General features: G+C 46.2%; 3 protein-coding genes across 14 annotated transcripts in view; 2 read left to right on the top strand and 1 right to left on the bottom strand.

The window, feature by feature from the left end:
* The window catches only part of LOC308227762 (carboxyl-terminal PDZ ligand of neuronal nitric oxide synthase protein-like), a gene marked incomplete at its 5' end in the record, with an annotated part of 31,160 nt that extends 24,704 nt beyond the window's left edge, over window positions 1-6,456 (bottom strand). Inside the window, 2 exons of the mRNA XM_080630592.1 lie at window positions 2,470-2,541; window positions 6,352-6,456. Of these exons, the coding sequence (XP_080486718.1) occupies window positions 2,470-2,541; window positions 6,352-6,456 (177 nt within the window). The remainder of the gene's footprint in view (window positions 1-2,469; window positions 2,542-6,351) is intronic.
* LOC308227954 (uncharacterized protein) lies at window positions 6,455-12,908 on the top strand (the record flags this gene model as incomplete). The annotated part of the gene is made up of 6 exons (XM_080630963.1): window positions 6,455-6,576; window positions 6,677-6,950; window positions 7,482-7,581; window positions 8,499-8,608; window positions 9,106-9,146; window positions 9,663-12,908. 6 exons carry the CDS (start codon window positions 6,455-6,457, stop codon window positions 9,685-9,687), a joined length of 672 nt encoding a protein of 223 aa, XP_080487089.1. The 3' UTR covers window positions 9,688-12,908.
* Window positions 12,909-15,211: 2,303 nt separating this feature from the next.
* TTLL11 (tubulin tyrosine ligase like 11) overlaps window positions 15,212-21,312 on the top strand; it is a 59,274-nt gene continuing 53,173 nt past the window's right edge. For all 12 annotated transcript variants that reach the window (XR_013958139.1, XR_013958140.1, XR_013958141.1 and 9 more), the window contains exon 1: window positions 15,212-15,585. Coding sequence is in view for 7 of the 12 variants with exons in the window: in XM_080630706.1 (XP_080486832.1) it covers window positions 15,219-15,585 (367 nt within the window). In the remaining 5 variants the exon portion in view is untranslated. The remainder of the gene's footprint in view (window positions 15,586-21,312) is intronic.

The following is a 21,312-nucleotide window of genomic DNA, read 5'->3' as shown; positions in this document are numbered from 1 at the left end:
CTCTGGGAGTGATGTCCCACAGCCTGTGTGCTCTGCATGTCCTCAGTCTCCACGCAGACTGCTCTGCTAATGCAGAGTGAAGAGTACCACTGAACCTCCCAGCTTCCCTGGCATAATCCATATGCAGCTGGCAAAAGAGCGCAGTACCAAAACACAGGACAGTAATATGCCAAGGAGTAGATATAGCAAGTGGAGTTGCTACTTACTCTCTCTCTCCTCTCAAACTCCAAGAACAAGTTGGAGTACTAGATAGCTCAAGGTGTTTTCCCTGGGGAAGCCAGACTAGAGACCAGAATCAGACATGGTAGTAAGAAGGCAGTTTCAGGGCTTGCCTCAACTTACTCATGAATAACTAGAGTAACCAGCCCTGTCGGAGCCTGGAAAAGAGAGCTGTGACTCCTCATCCTCCTCCCTGGTTCCCTTCTAGAGTAGCAGAAGCAATGAGTAACAACCTGCCTGTGCTGTGGGCTGGCCCCGTCACCGACTGCTCCAGTGGTGGCTCATGCTGCCTCCTCCCATGTCGCAGGGCATTGAGAGCAGCATAGGAAATGTTGTGCTGGGGCTTGTACTGGGCGACTTCTCTTCCGCTCCAGTAGAGAATTCCAGTGGAACACTGGAGTGCACAAAGGATGAAAGCTTCAGCACAACGTGCCCCTGCCAACACTTGGCAAGGCCACAGGACCTTTCTTGCTCTTGCAGTGCAAACAGGCACTACCACTCACAATAAGATGGTAGCAAAATACTAGCTTCTACCAATAGCTTCTTCCACTGTTTCCTCCCAGTTGCAACTGGTGCCGCTGAGAGTCCATGGGAAAAAGCTCTAGTATAGACAAGGCCTCTGCATGTAAATGAACGCTACATAAATAACCCCCATCTTCCCTCAGTTCCTAGGTTGTGTACTCTATGCACTAGAATTCTCTTCAAAGACCTCCCAGTTCATTCTTTATGCTCTAATTAAGGATCAGTGCCAATTAACTATCTTCAATAGAGAAGCATCTTCCGCTCAGCAGCCAGGAAGTGTCTGAATAAGATCCTGCTGTACAATACGCCCATGAAAAGGGAAGCCCTCCCTTTTTGGAAAGGGCTTCCAAGATTAAAAACCCAGTATAGAATACAGGATGCCTGCTTTAAAAATATTGTGCGATAAGATTAACTGATGGCATCCACCAATGCAGAGTGGTTTCTTATATGCTTCATATAGCACTCAGGCATGCTATTGCATTGCCAAGACTGAGCTAGGTACCATTGTGGCAATAGCAGGTGTGGAAACAGGATGCAAGACTTTCTAGAAGCTGATATTAAAACACTGTCTGCTTTTCCTTCCAAGGGTGTTTATCAGTCAAGATCAGCAGTGCAGTGTCAAATCTGATGCTAAATATTGATTCAGATCAAAAATTACCAGTAGTTATACCAGCTTCTAAACTGCCCTGGTAGTCATCACCTCTTGCCTTTTCTTCCTATAGCTCTTCACCTGTTCCATAAATAACCAGGGCAATTTAGATTGCTGCTGCACTGTGTTCTGAGCAAGAGCTGTGCTAATCATCTGAGCAGGCAAAGGCAGGGGAATGTCATTTCTGAGCTTGGCTGGAGATGAATACATCAGCTCCCCAGCTAGTTACAGGCTAAGTTTAAAAAGCACTATTCTAAATGAAAATTAGATGGGTTAAATACTATGGGGGGAGGGAGAGAAGTAGGATAATCCCTTCAAAGCTTTAAATGGAAGATTCTCAAACCTGCTTTAGCTGCCGTGAGACACACGAACAGCCTCAGCATTAAGACCCCTGCAAAACTTCAGCCAGGCACAGGAGTTGCACTGCCTTTTGGGGTACATACACTTGAACCGGTTATATGTGAAGGAGATCTAAGTTAGCTCACCCTGCTAATGGTAGCTCAATCTGGTGACCATTCACAGCCTGCTCTGAAGAATAAAGGGCTAGAGGAGGAGGAGTACAGACTTTATGATGAGAAACAGGAACTGTAAAACTGTACTGGGGGACGTGGGAGAACAGCAAATTACTCCATGAGCAGCAGAATCCACAAAGTCTAGTCTGGGATTTACATCCATCACATCTACCAGGTATTTCAATATATAACATATTTGGAACTAGCAATGAATACAAATGCTTTTGTGGAGCACATTGTGTACATCTCATTTTTCACACACGCAAAAACCCAAACAGGCTAAATAAATCTCTTGGGTTCAAGGAGAATCCCCATACCTGCTCAGCACAGGCTAGGGTTTGCTATTTGAGTTTTGCTAACTGATCCCTTTGCAAAGAGCAGGGGATGGGTCTATCCTGAGATGCCTTGGGAATTTCTGGAGCAGCTTGTTACAATCCTGATTGTGCTGAGATTTGAGCTCCGGACAGGAAGGCTGGGGAAGGGGGATGTAGAACAGGGCACTGCAACCAAGTCACTCCAGTGAATGTAACCTTTTATTTCATGTGGGTTCAGCTCTTTTGAACTTACCCGAATCCTTCTCATGGCTGCCACAATCTCCACGCGGCTGTTGGGCCTGGGTACGTCCAAGCTACCGATGTACTGCAAGACACAACAGTGAGATGGCTGTAAAGCAATGCACAAGTTAATGGTGGAGGCTTCCTCCAAACAAACACCACCTCTCATTTAGTCCCTGCCTGGTTAGGCTCTCTTGACCTAGGACACAATAGGAATATCTGTTGTGGGCAATGTTATCAAAGTCAGGGAGAAGTTCATGGATCTCTAATGTTGGGTGTGAGCTTCTGACCTCATTCAGACTCTGGATGCTCCTTTACCAGTGCTTTGCAGGGCAATGTCTGTTCCTGACCAAGTCACAATCATGTGGGTCTGAAAATGAGACTGTCCATCCTTTGTCATTCCTCCCTTCACCTGCTTTTACAAGACTCAAAGCTAAAAGCACATAGGAGTTGGGAAGTTGCTGGGATGTGCAACAACTGCTTTTCCTGGAAAAAGCTCATGACTCTGGTCTCTTTGATCTGGACCACCTTCCCTCTGGACACCATCTCTGCTTGGCTGGACCAGCTCAGCTGTATGCGGAATCCTGGTAAACCTACTCAAATCTGCATCCTACACCAGCAGGTTTTAACTATGCTTAGGGGAGCTGCTATGCTAAACAGGCTGCCTGACTAAGCTGTGACTGCACTGCCCTTGGCATTGGGTGCTGCATTGAAGTGAGCATAAGCATCAGTCCTAGCAGGGCCCTTTACTCAGAGGCTGACACATGGGCAGATGGTGTGTTCTCAGCACCTCCGCCTCTACCACTTCACTACACCTACAGCTTCTGCCAGCCGGCCGCCTGTTCTCTTGCATGCAATGGCTGTATGCAGCTGATGCTCCTTGGGTTGTTAGGGAAGACCTGCAGGCAGACAGCTTCCTGCTGCTGGCGTTTCTCCCTCCTGTGTGTTCTTCCCTGTGCTGCCTGTACTCTCCCCTTACGCTGGGTTGTAACGCTTGTGTACCAAAGCAGGCTCTGGTTGTGCACTTGCTGGCAGGAGGTGGTACTTGTGACAGCACAGATGCACGGAGTGCTGTCTGCACCACTGCCAAGTGGAGGAGGCACAAAGCTGCCAGCTCAGCCTTGGGAATGAGGAAAACATGCAGTGTCCTGGATGGCCGGCTCATGTGTGGAGCGAAAGGCCATTAATGTTGTGAAGTTGTGGCTCACAGCTCTGAGGAAAAACCTGCATGTCAAGGGCATGCTGGTGAGGGCAAAAAAATGCCATCTGAGTGAGGTGGTGATGAGTGGCCCGATGAGAAATGTCAGTGTCCTGCCAGCACGGGCTGGTGCTGAGGGCAGGGTGCTGGACTCCGTGCTGGTGTGCTCCCAGGGGAATCCATCAGCTCCCTTGGTGTAACACAGCCCATCTCTGCACGGCTGTCACAGGCAGGTTAGCGGAGGAGGCAGAGGGCAGGTTACAAAGCTTGGCTTACAAATGCTCTCAAAAGCATTTGGTTCATGAATCACATCTGGGGTTTGAGTGTGTGGCTTTCAGTTGTGTGGGTTTTTGGAAGTTGTTCCCCTATGGAGAGGGGAGGAGGAGAAGGGGCAGCTGATCAGGAGGCCCTTCCAAACACTGAGTGATAGACACATGGACAGAGAATACTTCCTCCAGAGCAGCTCCATTGCTATCACTGTTTCTGACAGTTCTGGTTTTATTTCTCTAATGCTTGTAGCTTGCAATGTGTTTTATCTTTAAAAACTTGTACTTAAAAGGGCTTTCAGAGAAGAGTTCTCCTGGCTCAGTATCTACTGCTCTTCTGCCTGCCTTGAAATAAACACCACAAGCAATCTGAAAGGTCATTAGGCTTTCCTGATGCTTCTATAAATGCCTTTGCAAAATGGCATTTTTAAGAGCAGTTAAGTTCAGCTATAGCCTTTGGTAAACCACAGCAGAGTCAAACTGCTCTGAGCATGAAAGCTTGAGGGCAGTGGGGAAGGCAGTGACTGAGCCAGGATTTCCCCCTGCCCTGGTGGTGAGGACATATCCATATCACTCCCACTCTGAAGTCTCTTTGGTTGGCAGGCAAAGAGACCACCTTCCCTGCTCCGCAGTGGCTGTCAGTGCAGTTGCAGGTAATCCAGATCAGTTTAGTGTGGCTGGCTGGCTTTTTGTCTGCCAACAACAGGGCTGAAGTGGGGAACAGGCCATGTTACTGAAGATAAATTGATAGGCTGGGACAAGAGTCCATCCTCCAAAACCCCCTGCTTTGGCCTTGCTGCAGTTTGGGTGCTCGTGCTCCCATGCAGAACCCTTCCTGCTTGTGAAGCATGGCACAAACAGGCACCTCTCCACAAGCAGCTCCCAGTACTGACCTCCTCAAGTTTGCCCCTGAAGATTATAGGGTGAGTAAGGCAGTTTGGTATGTGGAGATTAGAGACTAAATGTGGTCACTAAGATTGCCTGGTGTGAGACACCTGGCACCGGTTACAGCCCTGTCATTGTCAGTTGTGGCTGAGTGATGTGCCCACAATGTGTGTCCTAATTGGAAGAGACAGATTTTAGAGCAGAACTGAGCCAGCATGTTACCGAGGAAATGCAAACCCCATCTCAGACCCACACATCTTAACAGCGTGGTAGCCACTTTCTGAACAGCTCTGGCTGCCTGAAGCTGTCAATCTGAAGAAGCCAGTTCCACTCAGTAAAGGTACAGTTGCTTCACGTGTTCTAAAAATCTAAATAAGGAGTTTTCTTCTCCTCAGCACAGAGAAATCTTAATTTAAAATAAAGAAATCAAAGATAAATAGTTCTTCTCCCCTAAGGAAGAGAGCTATTATTAAAATGTGATTAACTGTCCATTCAGATCCATCCTCCAACCTGCTTAAATCTTACAGCAGGAAACCAAACCGCACAAAATCCTCATTTCAAAGCTTTATTTGAATATATATGCCCCTTCTTTGCAGCTCAGGAGACAGCAGGCATGAATTCCATTTCTTATCTGTGCTAGGCCACCTGCAAAGAGGGAAAGGGAACCCTAGATATGCTCCAGCAAAATGCAGTTCTTCTTGTCAGCTGAATTATAGACCCTGCACTGTCTCCAGAATGTCAGTTCCAATGGAGTCACTTTTTGAGAGTGATGCTGCCAGACCGCTCGTGATCAATATGGAAGCAATTTATGACTGTTTAGTGTTTCTGATACCTGAAGACTGCATTTAAATGAGGACCTGCACAGCTTCCCATGCAATGAGCAGATCGGATGGAATAAGGCACTAGCATGGTTTTAAGCAGCACATAACAAGTCTGCTGGTTTCCAGGGGAATACAGAGCTGTCACTCGCTGCAGCAGGAACAGGGTCCTACCCAACTGATGATAGGCACCAGGTCGAGCAAGGACATGCCACAGGCAGTGTCCATTGCGCTGCCAAGAGGGGTCTTTCCAGATCAGTTCTCAAATGAAATGCACAAGGCAGCTTATAAGGATAAACAGATGGAAAAATACTAGGAGAAGAGCAAGAACCTGTTTGATTGTGCTAAAGTGTAAGGCTTTGCTAATTTATTGATGTTTTCTTTAGAATTCCTTAGACCTGGCACCGGAGGAGCTGAAGAACACACGGTGGGCATGGTTGGAGGGGGCACAGCGAGCCCCGGGCTGAGCCTATGGGGCCATCGGCCAGCAAGTGCTCAGGACAAGACCGGCCCGCAGGGACCCAATGCCTGGGGCTGGTCTGCAAAGGGTGAGGGCACAGAGAGCCCAGCACTGCAGGGGCTGCCCGGGGCGCCTCTGCCGAAGCCCCGGAGCCTGGACGGGACCAGGGGCTCTGACAGCTGGGAAGGGAGCCGCGCTGCACCCCCAGACTGAGGTCCCCACCGTATCCGCCGCCGCCCGGGGCTGGGGGAACGCGTTCGGGTCTCACCTTGGCCTGGAAGTGGATGCCGTGCTGGAAGGCCTCCTCGTTGTGCAGCGGGACGCGGGAGTCGCAGCCATCGTCCACCAGGTTGTACCGGTTCTTCACCGGCATGGCGGCGGGCGGGCGGGGGCCGCCTCAGGCCGCGGCCCCCCCGGGCATCCCCGGCGGCGGCGCCCGACCCCGCGGAGCCCCGGCGCGGGTCCGGGTCCGGGGCTGCCCGAGCCCGGCCGCGTTTTGAATGAGCGTCCGCGGGTGCGAGCGGGGCCCCGGCCCTCGCCGCGCCGCCATTGGCCCGAAGTTCCCTCACGTGATGCGGGGGGGGCCGGTGAAGCTCCGCCCCACCGGCAGCCGCGGCCCGGCTGCTCCGGGGAAGGTCCCGCCTGGCCGGGGCCGGGCCCGTCGGTGGCAGCGGCCGGGTCCCCAGCGGTCCCGCGTTAGATCGGCCATGGACCGGCTGCAGGGGAGCGGCCACCCCGAGCGGGCCCGGTGAAGCCAGAATGCAGCATTGGCCTGGGCCCGCTGAGAGGAGAGAGCCTGCAAGGGAGGTTTTGTCTGGGGAAGTTCTGTGTGGGTTTGACAGGAGGCACCTGAAACACCCTGCTGAGGTTGAGCTTGGGGAGGGTTTGTCTTCCTGCGTGTCTGGGGCTGTCCTGGCCTGATGGCTTTAATACAGAGGAGCAATGCCATGTCTTAACTTCCGAGGGCATAAAAGTACCAAACCCTTGTTCTCGGTTGTAAATACACCACAGGGAAGTGTCCGAGTGTACCCCGGAGCAGGTGGTGTTCCCTTGGGTCTAGTGGTGTGCTCCCGGTGCAGGGGCCATGGATGGAGTCACATCTGAATCGAATTACTTGTGGTTTTGGACAGTGTAAGTGATGCTGTGTCAGGTCAGCAGCACCCGCTCCGTTTCCTGTGTTAGAGGACAGTGTACACCATGAGCTAGGATCTCACCGCAGCTCCTGCACAAGAGTAGTTGACTAAACCCATTGCATATGTGCAGTGTTAATGTGACCATTCTGCTAGCGATTCACATGTAAACTGTCAGAAGCCTGTTGCACAGCTGATGCCCACTGTCTGACGCAATGCTGTCAGGATTTTGGGTGCTCTGTGCACTCAGAGTCTTCTTTCCTTCCAGCTTCATCTCGCTGGCATGGCCCCACCAGTGTGGAGGAGAGTCCTTGTGGGTGCTGCTCCGTGGCTGAGTGTGCCATTTGTCTCAGGAGGCACAGACGCAGGTAAGGGATGAAGCACATGCACAGCGGTGGTGGTGAGACCCAAAAACTTGTCTTTTGACTGTTAGTATGGCCATGCTCTTTGCCATTTGCAGGAATGATCGGAAATGTGAGTTGTGTAGGATCCAAGGGGCCAGGGCTTACATGTGCTCCAACCGACCTCATCTGGGTTCCCCTAATTTAACTTTTGAGTGATCAGTTGTAGCTTTTTGTCACACAAATAACTCCCAGCCATATACTTGAATGTTGTTGGACACCACCTTTTATGTGGCTTTCACATTACCAGCAGAGAAAATTGTGGCCACAGGCAGACAGTGCACAGCTCCCTGTCTGCATCTCAGGAGTGTTATTGTCCTGAGTTTCGTGGCATCTCTGAGTACTTGGAAGTCAGTGGGAGAAAAAGCCCAAAGGATTCTTCTTGGTTCACTGGCTGTGACCCTACGTGTTCAAGTACTTTGTGGGATTAGCAGCTCATTCTGGCACCTGAGCTGGGATAGGTTCTGTGGTCAGCCTCCTCTCGTTGCTAGGTTTTGTTTCCAGACAGGCTTCTCTTTTTTTTCCTTCCGATATATAATATTGTATTACCTTCCATTTAAATATTCCCATGTTTATGCTGATACCTCTTTTATAAAGCATAACTCAAAATAGGAGTTGTTTCAGGTATGTAAATACAGTCATTGGTTTCTGTCCAATATGTAAGTCTAGATACACATCTTGCCTGCAGATTCATCAGTTTAGCTCTCTGTTGGTGATTTTGTGTGGTCTTTATGCAGTTTAGCATCTACTTAGATCATTCCATGGTGCTTTTCTTATCTTGTATGAATCTTCATTTAAAAAGTATCTGTTGACCTGAATGAATAACCTAGATTTTGTGTGCAAATGTCCTTGGACTGACTGACCAGGTCTTTGGTTCTCCTAAGCCCAAAGAGGAGGAGATGCCACCCAGTCAGCCTATCCTTGTGCTTCCTTTGATGCTAACGCCAGCAAAGCTCAACTAGTGAGGGGAAAAAACCCAGCACAGCCACTACTGGTGAGTCTCTCCATTGATTCTGCAATACTGCATTTTAACTGGGACATGCATGAACCTGTCAGGGTGCTGAGCTGCTCAAGAGTTTCTCCTCGTTACCCTCCCATTCCCACAAGAGCATTCCTATATAAGTGGGAGCATAAGGGCTCTGCTTTGGGTAGTTACATTTTTTAATCTCATAGAAAGAACAGGATGAAATAACAAGAATGGCCTTTTTATTCTGGTGCTCTGCAGTATCCCGCAGATTATAAAATCCTTTGGGTAGGGGGAAAGGAACATCTCATGGGAATCCTGAGAAAAAGAAGGCAACTGTGATTTAATAAAGCTTGCAGTGCCAGACTGTGTTAGATCACAATTGAATGGAGGTGTTTAATATTCCATGTTCATTAACTTCCATGAACTCTTCATAGGGCTTAGCTCTTCTAAGGTTAATGGTTTGGATCTGTGTTTGAGAATTGAGTTTGAAGGCTGCTAAACTTAAAAAGCTGTTAACTTTCCAGTTTGCTTGGTGGACAAAGAAAATGCTTGGACTCCACTGCAGGTAAGAAAGCTGTGCCTTTTCTTTTGGATAATAAAACTGGCCAAATATGTGGAATTAAACAGTTTCACAGTACATCATCACGGATTTAGTATAAACCCCCACTAGCATTATCCCTTCTTGAAGCAAACAGTTAGCCAAACTTCATAGTGGGTGTTTGCATCAGATGGAGGGACTGTGCTAGTTATTCCTTTGATGTGCAGAGCACACATAGAAAGTCCCATTTCTCTGAACACAGTAGGAGTGAAGCACCAAAGACAGCTTCTTGGCACATAGCTTCAAGTGTTTTTGCAGAGAACAGGTTTGTATCAGCCTTCTTTTTCAGGGGAAGGCTACCAAGATTTCTTCCCTTCTCTTTCTCTCACATGGATGCACATTTGTGACTGCATTGACATTTAGTCTGCATGGAAATCCCTCTTACATAGGTGTGTTTTTTTTGAGACCTCAAATGTGGTGTAAATTGGACAGCGGGTATTATATGCAAGGTGTTCTTTAATCATCTTGTCTGTTGGCTTGCAGGAAAGGTACCTGTTGCTCCATCTGATGCTGTCAGGTTTCTTCCAAACCCACCTTCACAACTCAGATGAAGGAGTTGCAGAGGCAGTGCATGCTTTCCAGAGAAGATCTGGTCTTGATGCCAAGGAATTTTCCCCCATTCTGCACTTATTTCAGCACAGCAGAGCTGCAAAGATTTTAAGTGACAAATAAGATGTGGCATAGCAAGAATGATGAGACAGACATCCAGTAATGGCAGACAAAACCTCTGTTACAGGAGATCACTTCCATATCATACTTTCAAGATCTGAGAGATGTGTGCATGCTTACTATCTTAGCAGATCTGGTTTTGTCATGCAACTTCATCAATGTTATTAATACTTATTTGTGCTGGTGCAATTCTTAGAGTAAAGCCTCCAGTGTGCTATCATGCTAGCAGCTTTGCAGTGTGCCAGTGGACATCCCTTTGAGATTTAGCAGCTGAATCCCCTTGCCATTCTTCAGGATTTCCAGAATTTCAGACACATTCTGCTTCCAATTGCTGTACTCAAGGAAGGAAAATTAAGCAGTACTAAAAAATCTGTTCGCTTTTTTTGGTACCTGAAGACAATCAGTGATCAAAAGTTAAGATGCAGACTTAAGGGGAGCAGCATGTCACGAGATCTCCACAACCACAAAATGTTGTCATATGAAGCTACTGCAAAGTCAGAGGGTTGGGTATGTGTTTCTCCTCCTGTTCTAGGAAGCTGTGCTCTCCCCTAGTGAAAAAAAGACCTGGAAGCAAGGGGAGGTAAAGAGTTACATTCCCCAGTATGTGGCTGCCCAACCTTCATTTAAATGAATTAATCTTGAGCTTCCATTTACCTGAAAAAATGGGAACAAATCAGAAACCCCAACTGTTGCCAAGTCCGAACTTTTCTGTGTAAGTGAATTAGCAAAAACACTCGAAGTAGTTCATGCGTGTTTTGACCTGCAGTGCCTCTTGTTTGCTTTACATCAGATAACTATCACTTGTGATCACTAGGTGATAAACTAACATCTTTGTTTAAACAAGCAAGCCTGGGGCACCAACTCATTCGTGACATGTGGAACCGTCCTTGTTTCAGCCTCCTCAGTGTCATACGTGTCCTTTGCAAATACAGGGTCTGCTCAGTTAGATGGTTGTGCCAGATTTGCGTTACTCAAGAAGAAACAGAACCTTAATGTCTTGAAGGTTCAGCTCAGCAGCGTGGCCAGGCAGCCTGCCTGTTAGGGTTGCAAGCCCCTTTCATGCATGGCCAGTTCCAAAGCTCTGTGCAGCAGGACTCGGGAATGAAAAATGTCATCCGCAATTATGCATATTTTCATCATCTTCTATCATGTAAATCCCCCTGCCCCAAGTGTGCAGCAAATGTTTTGTTTGCGTATGTAGGTCAACCACAAATCTTCAGTGGTCTAACATAAGCATTGGAAGCATAGGTTGCTGTATATAGATTTAAACCTGGTCTGAAGCACAACACCACCACGGATGTTTTCCAAGTGGAGTCTGTTTACTTGATATGTTTTCTTCTGACTTTTCATTTTACAAAGCATTGCTTGCTTAACGATTTGTGAAAGCGCAACTGACGGAAGATACTCGCCATCATTGCAAAAGGAACTATTAACTTCAGACACAGATGGATGGTTCTCAATGAGTAACTTTTATAGTGATAGCTTGAGAAGTGTGTTCTTTTTCAGAAATACATTAAAGTGCTTCTGCAAATAGTTTTCCTTTTGCCACTGGCAGGAGGCCAGCGTTATATGATTTTAAAGAGATTGCACGTTCTTTTTGCACATTACATGCTACTTAGTTTTTCTTGTCTTGGCTACCTTAAAAGAAAAATACAGAAAGAAATACGTTTATTGTCCTTGTGATGCTAGATAAAAGCTACACATTCTGCCTCAGTAACCAAAAAGCAGGCACATTTATTATTTAAGAAAAATGTTATCTATTAAATTCAAATGCTTAATGAGTTCTCAAGTCTAACTCCTGAATTCTGTACACCACGAGTTGGCAGTGCCATTCCCCTTCAGTATGAGTTGTGTGGATCAGCTTGTTACCCTGATGACAAACTCACAACTGCTCAGTTTACTTGTCTGGGAAGGTGTAAGTCTTAGAATGAGGTTTTCAGTGAGAATACTCCTGCAAATACATGCGGAGTGTCTGCTAGCACAGTTCAGACAAACAGGTTGATGTCTGCAGTGGTACTCCATTGGTGCTCTGCACCTGTATAATTGCTCTATTACCAAACTGCCCCTTGGATCTGACAGTAACAATGCACGTCATGACAAGATGTGTATTTGTACATGCAAACATCAGATTAACCATTTCCTGGTGTAATGACCCAGTAAGTTTTGATTTAGGATAATTAAGAGTGAAGTTGTTGACTTAAGAGATGAGTAAAATACTGTACAGTATCCTTCCCAATTCCCATAAAATCAGACTAGCACCTCTGCTAGATTTGCTATCCTGAATTTAGCTAATGGAAGTATAGGGGCACTACATTAGGAGTCAGATCACGGCTCTTACAATGCTGGAATACTGTGAGGCTGGAATTGAGGTATTTCTTGAAGGTATGTGATACTGTGCCAATAACTGTACATGTCTACCGATACCCATCAGATTCCTTCCTGTGTAGGAGAGCACACCTTGTTCTGTCCTGCCTACAAACACCATCACCACTGTGATGCTGAAAGATGATTCAGAAGAAGCAAACATTGCTGTTTTTCCCAGCATGGCTTTAACAGATGCACAGTTCTCCTTGACAGAACACACATCCTTGGTCATTTATTATCACCAGATACCAATTTGTTCTCATTAACAGCTCCCTCTGAGCAAGGCTCTCGGGAAATAGGCTTGTATTTAAGAGCACACAGTAACTTTACGTTTCCCTTCTTCTCATAGGGGACAGATGATCTAAAGTTTCCTATTTCTGTCCTGCTGCTAGATCCAGCTTGCAGTATTCAGCAGGATACACTCGCCTTCTGTATTACCTTGCTACCTTATTACTGCTCAACCTATATTTTACTCCCCTACCTTGCAGTACCTGAATACCACGTGCAGTCTGACTTCATGCTGCACACTGCAGACCATCTCTATTTATCTCAACATGAAATGAAGGCTTTACCCATACAGTACAGTGCAAACCATGTATCTGGCGTATCACAACTTCTCTGGTAGAGAAACAACTAGTACCTTATTAACCTGTAAGAAATGTGGCTATATCATAATTTGATATAAAAATATTTCCCCATTGCAATCATTTTGTTTGGTATTTCCTATGTTGCAAAGCCTCTCAATGCCATGGCCCATCTTAGCTGTTTCCCTGGCTTCCTTTGGCACTGCTGACATTGGTGAGGATAAAACTTAAACAGGGCTTAAAACTTAAACAGGGGAAGGTTAGATTGGATCTAAGGAAGAAATTCTTTACTGTGAGGGTGGTGAGGCACTGGAATGGGTTGCCCAGGGAGGTTGTGAATGCTCCATCCCTGGCGGTGTTCAAGGCCAGGTTGGATGAGGCCTTGGGTGACCTGGTTTAGTGTGAGGTGTCCCTGCCCATGGCAGGGGGGTTGGAACTGGATGATCTTAAGGTGCTTTCCAACCCTAACTATTCTATGATTCTAAATCTCTAATGTATGTTAAGAAGTGCTCATCCAGGGGCCTGCAGGTAAGATAAGGGACAGTCAGAGTCAGGTCACCATTTTAAATCACACTCTGGTGGCAGACGCCAGGATCCGGTGGTGTTTGGGAGACAACCAGGATGTGCCCTCAGTGATGGATGCAGAAAAGGCAGCACCAGCACAGCTCACCCTTGCCAAAGTCACCGGCTCCTCCGAGCTCCTGCTTGCATGGGGAAATGCTCCCAAGTTTTTAATGAAGAACCATCTCAGCTATAAAAAACCAATGCACATCATTTAATAGCAACGTGAGCGCAACCGAGAACCAGCTTCGTGACCTCAGCCTTCCTGGTCACTTCACACCGCTGTAATTCATTGGTCTTTTTGTTGCCTGCATGGGTGAACAGAGGAAGATAGGTGATGCACTGAAAACTATGGGCAGTATTAGGCTTGCAGGTGAAGTTCTGGTTTGCTGTTGAAATCAGACAGTATCTTGGTGATGAAACCTTTATAAACTACTGGTGACTCGTGGAGAAGGATCCACATGTACAGAATCACAGATACCAGCACATTGTGTCTCATGTCTCGGGTTATGTGAGACACCAGTGAATGCGTGAGGTGAGAAGAAGTTCATCCCGATGTTCCTAAAGCTTCATGGAGCAGGGCAGATCTGTTCACATCTCCTCCTAGTCCCAGGAGTTCCACAGGAAGGAGCTTAGCCTGGACATGCCCTTTCCATTTTCGTTTGCAGCTAAACTTTTTGCTGCATTTATTTAACTTTTCCTTTCATTTAAACGATTTCTTCTGTCCTGTTGCGGTCCTGCTGTATCTCAGGAGCACGGCTCCAGTGACAGCTCCTTCACACGGAATCCTCGTTATTCCTGCCTTTCCCCCCTTCCCAAGCCTCTATCCCCGGCATTCCTCACAGCCAGGCTGCATCTCCCAGCGTCCAGCGCCACCGCCTGCCCGCGCTTCCTCAGTGCCATGAACCGGCTCCTGCTGCCCTTCAGGCGGCAGCGCTCCCGTGTTCTCCATTCCTTCACCTCTTAACCAACGCTGAGGGCTCACGCAGCTGCTGGTACAAAGTTTCATTCTGTTTGACACAGTAAAAACAGGTTTTGTGTTTCCTGGCTGGGCGTTCGCCTCACTTGGGCAGCGTAAGAATGTGTAAATCCACAGACTGAAGTGATGCTAGCAGCTTGGTGTTCAGCTGGAGCTCTGCAATCAGCTCCATTACAAGTACACAAATGTACTCTATTACAAATCAAGTACACAAATGTACTCTATTACAAGTAGAGTAATTGCACTAATAGTGGAAGCACCTGCCTGGGGAGACGTTTCCAGCACATCCAGAGGGTCTGGAGGCCTGGCATTCTTCAGCCAACGTGCCTTACATGCCCCCTTGGAACAAGGAGCCCAGTGCTGCTCTGCTCACCCTGACATGGGCTTTCCACCAAGAATAATTACAAGAAGATAGAGAAACTCGTGCAACCACACGGTAGACTTTAGTCCACGGTGTTCAATTGGTCATTATGGGACAAGTGTGAGGAAACTGACAAGCTGAGCCAGCCCGAAGCAGAGAAGCAGCGCTTTGTCTCGCAGTAACAGCTCCCACCTCACACGAACATCACCCCACCACATGATAAGGAGTTCATTTAACTTCTAAACCACCGGGCAGGGGTTTCGGTGCAAGGACAGAGGCTGCCAGACCCGCACCGCTCGCCTCAGGCACCACCGCCATAGAGCGCTGCTTTCCCGCTTCCAAGATGGCGGCAGCGCCCCGCGCCGTTCCGAAATGGCCTCCCCGGCAGAGGCCGGCGGCGCTGCCCGCACTCAAAATGGCGGAGGCGGCCGCAGCGCGTGGCGCCGGCAGGGCGGGGCGAGCGGGGTCAGAGGCCTCGCGGGGATTGGCCCCTCGCGCGCTCCGTCGGTCGCGCCGCTCTCATGGCAACGGGCGGGGGCGGCGGCCCAGCGGAGGCAGCGGCGCGGGATGGAGCCGGCCCAGGAGGCGGAGGAGCCCCCCGGGTCCCCGGCGCTGCCCGCCGAGGAGCCGCAGGGCGGCCAACCCGCCGGGGCGCCGCCGGCAGATGGGCCGCTGCCCGCCGCTGCCGGCCGTGGCCGCCGCGGTGCCGGCCCGAAAGGCCTACCTGGGCGGGCGGCTCGGGGCAGGGGGCGGCGGACCCCGGGCCGGCGCGGAGGGGAGGAGGGAGGCCGCGCCGCCCGGCGGCCTCGCGTCACGGTGGACAGCTCCAAGGCCAAGACGTCGCTGGAGGCGCTGAAGATCAGCCTGCGGCAGCTCCACTGGAGGGAGGTGAGCGCCCGACCGGCCCCCGGGACCTCCTGGGGCTCAGCCCTGGCGGCTGCCCCTTCCCCGCCGACTCCTGCAGGGCCCACATGGCCTGATGGTGACCGCATCCCGCTGCTCTGCCGGCCCGCCATGGCCTCCTCTCCACAGCAGGCTCCTATAGCCGCGGGGTCATCCCGGTTGGTGTAATCTCCACCACGGGGTTATTTCTAATTAGATTTCAAATCTGGAGGCTGGTTTGATTGATGATCAAAGCTGCCATCGTCAGTTATGCAAGCCAGAATAGGGGTAATCGGATATTATGCTTCAAAGCTTAACCTGGTCGCTTGAAAGGGCAAAAAAAGAAACCTACCGCTATGGAGAAACTATACTGCTTATGTATATGTATATATTTCTCCATATATATATATATATGGAGAAAACATACTGCTATGTTGCTTTGCATCTTTCTGTACACCCTTCCCTCATAGTAAGGGTATGTGAAATAAGGCTTATGACAGCAGACATCTGTCGGGTATCACCTGATACATCAGCTGTCTGATCTGGTGGCAAAGCCTCTGCGTCACAGGTTATCTAGAAGGCATGCCAAAGAGCATTGTGTATGAATGAATATTAAACCACGTAACAAAGCATACATAACAGGCTTTATGCTTCTAAATCGGTGCGTGCAGAGAAGGTATGGCCTCCCCCCACCTCCCCCTCCAGCTTGAGTCATCTGTTTTCTCTGTTCTGTGTGAGGAGTTCAGTGTCTGCCTGTCTTTGCTGAACCAGAGTCATGGCAATATGGGAGCTGGCACAAAAACTATGCCTTGGAACTCTTTATTTAAATCCTGAAGAGATTTCTAATATATATTGTATTATAGATGCTAATTTGTTCTTAAATTGTAATTTTTTTTTTTCCCTAATAACCTTATAGAAATCGAAGGAGGATGGAGTGGCAGTAAACGTTACCTGCGTTTATTTATAACGTCCTAGATACTTAATACCACAAAGATATTTATGCTCATTGCCAGGAAGAGTAATGCTTCCTCATCCTCTGGCTGCATAAAATTTAATTTCAACATTTTTAGTATTTAAATCCAGTGGGAGAATGTCACAATCTCATTGCACAAGTGCTCCAGTTCTCAACTCCTGCTCTTGCAGCAAAGTCATAAGGGAACTCCAGAGGCGTGAAATTAAAGCCTGTTACTCTCTTACCCCTCAGTGCCCCTGTGCAGTGCCTGTCAGCAGCCTTGCGCTGTGTTTTAGCTGCTGACATACAGAGCAAGGGGGACTTCACACCTAATTTCTCTGTTCTTATGGTTAAGCTTTATTTTCAGAGCTCCTGGTGCCGTTGCAGGGACTGTTGCTGAATTACTGTTATAAGTTAGCCTCACAGATTACACTGGTAATGAGCCATTCTTACTGGTTAATTTTGCCTTGTCTGTTTCCTGAGATTTTACTGTTGTGCATATCTACCTGGCACTTGATATTCTGTTCTACACATCATGTTTCACATGCTCTTGTTCCTCTCTTGAATTTCTGCACTGTGTTAATCAACATCCTTCTTCCTGCTCTGCATCCCCCAACAGCAATTGCTTTTGCCTTTACTTCATCTTTCTTTGCTTACTGCCTCCTTCAATATTCTTTCTCTTCCATTCATTAGTTCAGTCGATATTTTTCATTTAGTCTGTTGCTTCCTCTTCTGGCCCCTTTGAATAAAGAAGAGACTTAATATGGAATTTTGTGATGCTTGACTTTACCATCTAGATGGCCCATAATTCATTCGCTGTGAACAAGTCGCTGTAATGTATTGAGCTTATAAATAGGTTGATAAGTGTGAATATGATGTTACTTTTTGTCAAGGAAATACTTTCTTATACCAATGTATGTGTGACAATCAGTTTTCTTTTAATTTCCCTCTCACCCCCTACTCTGAAGGGGAAGGAGTAGGGAAAGGGGACACAATATTAGCTGTGACTCTTCACTGGTACTGCTGACATGGTGGAAAATATGAAGGTGAAAGTCTTCTAGGATGGGAGCAAGACAAAGTGTTGACCTCAAGCTTGCAGACTTCAGTAGGCACAGGGAATCAGTAAGCAAGATCTTGTCTAGATTTGAAGGGAAAAATACCATTAAGATAAGAAAAATCCAAGAAAACCTCTTCAAGTTATGTATAATTTTGAAAGTTCTTCCTTTCAAATGTTTAGGAAAACAGCACTAAAATATTTGTTCAGACAGCTGTCAGTGATAATCAAAGAGCCTTGAAAATCGTTGCACTGTTACAGCAGGCCCAGCAGAGGGAACACAGATGTTGTTTCTTGTAGGATCCATACAAATAATGCAGAAAGAAAGAATCTTGGAACTAATAATGAAATGGGTGTATTTTAAATACTGATGTTTCAGGGGCTGGTATTCTACTCTCACCCCTTGTATAATACTTTCCAAGGTGATTGCGTCTTGGACTGCAATTTAGTGTATTTGATCCTTTTCCCTCATCACTTCTTTTTCACTTTTTTTCCCCATTGCTTTGTTTCTGTTCTTCTCTATGTTTGCTGCTGGATGTGCTGGCTTGAATATTTTGTTGGGCAGGAGATGCTATAACAGGCTTTTTAAAGTGGTCTCATTTTTGTGGGTAACTTTGTCTGATGCGTAGTATTACAGACTCATACAGCCTTTTGGTTTGGTTTGCTTTTTGTTTCAAGTTGTATGTTCTGAAATCTCCTCGCTGTAGTTACCCTCGCTTGCCAGAAGAGCTTTGTTTCAGTAATAGCCTATTACTGCAATACGCTCCCTGATAATGCATAGAAGTAAGTCATAATGCACTGTGTGATTACAGAATTGTCCACATGGTAGTAGTTCATTTTAGTAAACTGGCATATGGGAAATGCCATTAGAAGACAAAAAAAAAAAAAAGGAAGAATACTCAAAACATGGCTAATATTGGTGAGCACAGTTTATTCTATTGCACTGGCAGATGAGGAAGAATGAAAGCATCCAACAGACCAATTTAACTATTGAAGTTCTGTTATTGGAAGCAAAAGACAGAAAAAACCCCTCCTTTTTTTTTCAGCTGTGGCAATTCTAAGTAAATTAAATTATCACCCATGATAGCCCTGTCTGGAGTAACACACAGAGGGGACCTTTTAAAAAGCATTGCAGAACTCTAATGTGTGTGCCAGTGAAGCAATTACTCCCCTCACTAGATTGGACTATCTGATTCAGTGTGTCACATTCTTTAAATGAACATGATATGCCAAATGAAATAATGGTCACAAATTGAGCTTGCATCCTGAGTTTATTCATCACTTAATAAATTATTTCTTCACCTAGCTTTCAATTACCAGGGAAGTGGAAGAAGCAGATGTCTCGGGCATCAAATATCCCAGCATTAAGCGTTTCATTTGTCTCGCTGTTCAGTAGCTGGATGGAGGCGTAGAAATAGGTTGAAATTTTACACTGGGACAAGCTGACTAGAAGATGAGTCATTTAACTTGTCATTAAACATGATGGAACAGACTGATGTGACCTGTGAGACAATTTAAATGATTGGCTTCTAATCAAAAGGTAGGAATGACCTGTCAGACAGATTTGACCATGAAGGATTATTAATTGTGTCAGAGTAGTGGAAACAACTTTGGAAACAAAGCTCTTTGTGGCTCCTTGTTTGTTCTGACAAATACACCCTGAATCTGAACAGAAAAAGGTTTAAAATTAATTGTTCAAAGAGTTAGTGAATTGACTGCAACCTGACAGTTGTTTGCAGTGATTGATCTTAGGGCTAGACTCTGGTTTTCTGCACAGGGCAGTCATGCAGTGGCAAGGATGGCTCCAGTCACATTCCTGACCTCCATCCCTCTGTGGCTGTGAGCACCTTTGCTTTGGCATTGGTTAGTGCAGATCTGAGGCTATTCCAGCTGCCACAAGGTAGATGAAACAGAAGTTACTTCAATTGCCTGCCTTTCCTTTCAGCTAGTCCCCTGCCCCAGGAGCTGGAAGGCAGCAGGAAAGGCTCTTCTACCAAAATCAGATTAATTTCTATCTGCCTAATGCTGCCAGAGGCGCCCAAATAATTGAACTTCCTTGTTCATTTCCAAACGCTATTCTTAAGTAAAAGTTTAGTGCAGATGGTAAAGAATCCTTTCCAGCTCATTCAGGAGGTGAATTTGATCTCCTTGTTAGATAAATCCAAATAATCTCGATTAGTCAGGAGTAGGGAAGTTGCTGTGCTATCTGAACTGCTGGTGCAGGAGTGCAGCGCTTCCATTTTCCAGTCCAGAGCTGCTCACTCTTCATCTGTTGTGAAATGATTTCTGTGTGGTGTTTGTAAAGTGCTTTGATATCCTCCATAGATGAAAGGTGTTATATAAATGCAAATTCCAGTCCTTTCATTTCAATTTCACTTAATAAATAAATAAATTGCTCAGGTTTTAGTGGGATGGTGCTCCGAGACCCAATGCTGCATCTGTATTCTGGATATACCTGCAGAGAGAGGTTGAGGCCACTGATTGTGTTTTGGAGCCTAACAGAATTAATTTTCACTTGTAGAAAACTGGATTTTGCAGGCTGAATAATAATGAAATAAGTGAGGAATCCACTGGCTCTGTTAAATTTGGTATCTCGTCCCTCTGAGTGAGGAAATACAGAAAGGATGCATTGCTCAATTAGCATTTGAAATTAATTTTTTCAAGGCTATTTACTGAGGAAACTGAAATTTTAATTAAAATAGCAAATAAAGTAATTCCCTCAAAAGCGTTATGAGAGTCTTTTATTTTTCCCTGTCATATTGAAAAAAAAAAAAAAAATCCAGTGCTTAAAGAAATGTTTTAAAGGAAGAAAAATGACATTTGGAGTAAAGAATAAGATGTTTCTGCAAAGTAGCATGGTTCTTTCTATGAGTAAATGGTACTGAAGTTGCTGGGTGATGGGGGTGGTTGATATGTAATACAAAAGTGTCTTAAAAATGCTGTGGTCAGAAATACAGCATGTTAATTTGAAAAGGATGCAGCCTAATATTGGAAGGGATTCCTGTGGGTGTGTTCCATATGGTGTTAAAACAGTATCTACATGGAGCTGTTGATAAAATGAGTGGTGTTTTTGACTGATAAATGGGTCTGTGTCTAAGAGAACAAGAAGAGTTCCTTTTTTACATAAAACTTTATAACATGGTTTACAGCTTGGATTTTAATTTGGGGTGGTTTATTTTGCTCTGGACTGTCGATACTGCTAATTCATGGGGCTTTTTGTTCTTACTGCTGGTAGTCTTAATTTAAACCCATTTTACTACTATTAGAAGCTGTTGCTATTGGTAATTAGCAGTGCTGTTCCAGAGCGCTTCAGGCTGCTTTAAAAAAGGTTGATCTTTGATAATAGGAAACTCTATAGTTTTCCAATTTATGGTGAGGTCTTGTATGAATGGGAAAAGAAGCTAGAATTAATATTGTTTAAATAATTGCCTTTGTTCTTAGTAGTTGAAATATTTATGTTCAACAAACCATTAACTGAATCGCAAGCTTTTCTTTTAATTACAGGCTACTGGTGCTAGAAAAGAATTTATACTGTAGAAATTAATACGTATAACCGAATATATATAAATGAATAATACACTTATTTCACTTAAGTATCTTTGAATATCCATTTTGAATTTATTGGACACCACTAAATCAGCTTGCTCAGGAAGTGCTTTGCAGTTATAACTTACTATTAAGTCACAACAATCTTACTAACTTCATGTATTCCCTGAAATGAAGTACT

This window comes from Psittacula echo (genome assembly GCF_963264785.1).
Source record: "Psittacula echo genome assembly, chromosome: 16".
NCBI lineage: Eukaryota > Metazoa > Chordata > Aves > Psittaciformes > Psittacidae > Psittacula > Psittacula echo.
The sequence above is the reverse complement of the archived record's forward strand: the minus strand, read 5'-3'. Positions and strand labels throughout refer to the sequence as shown.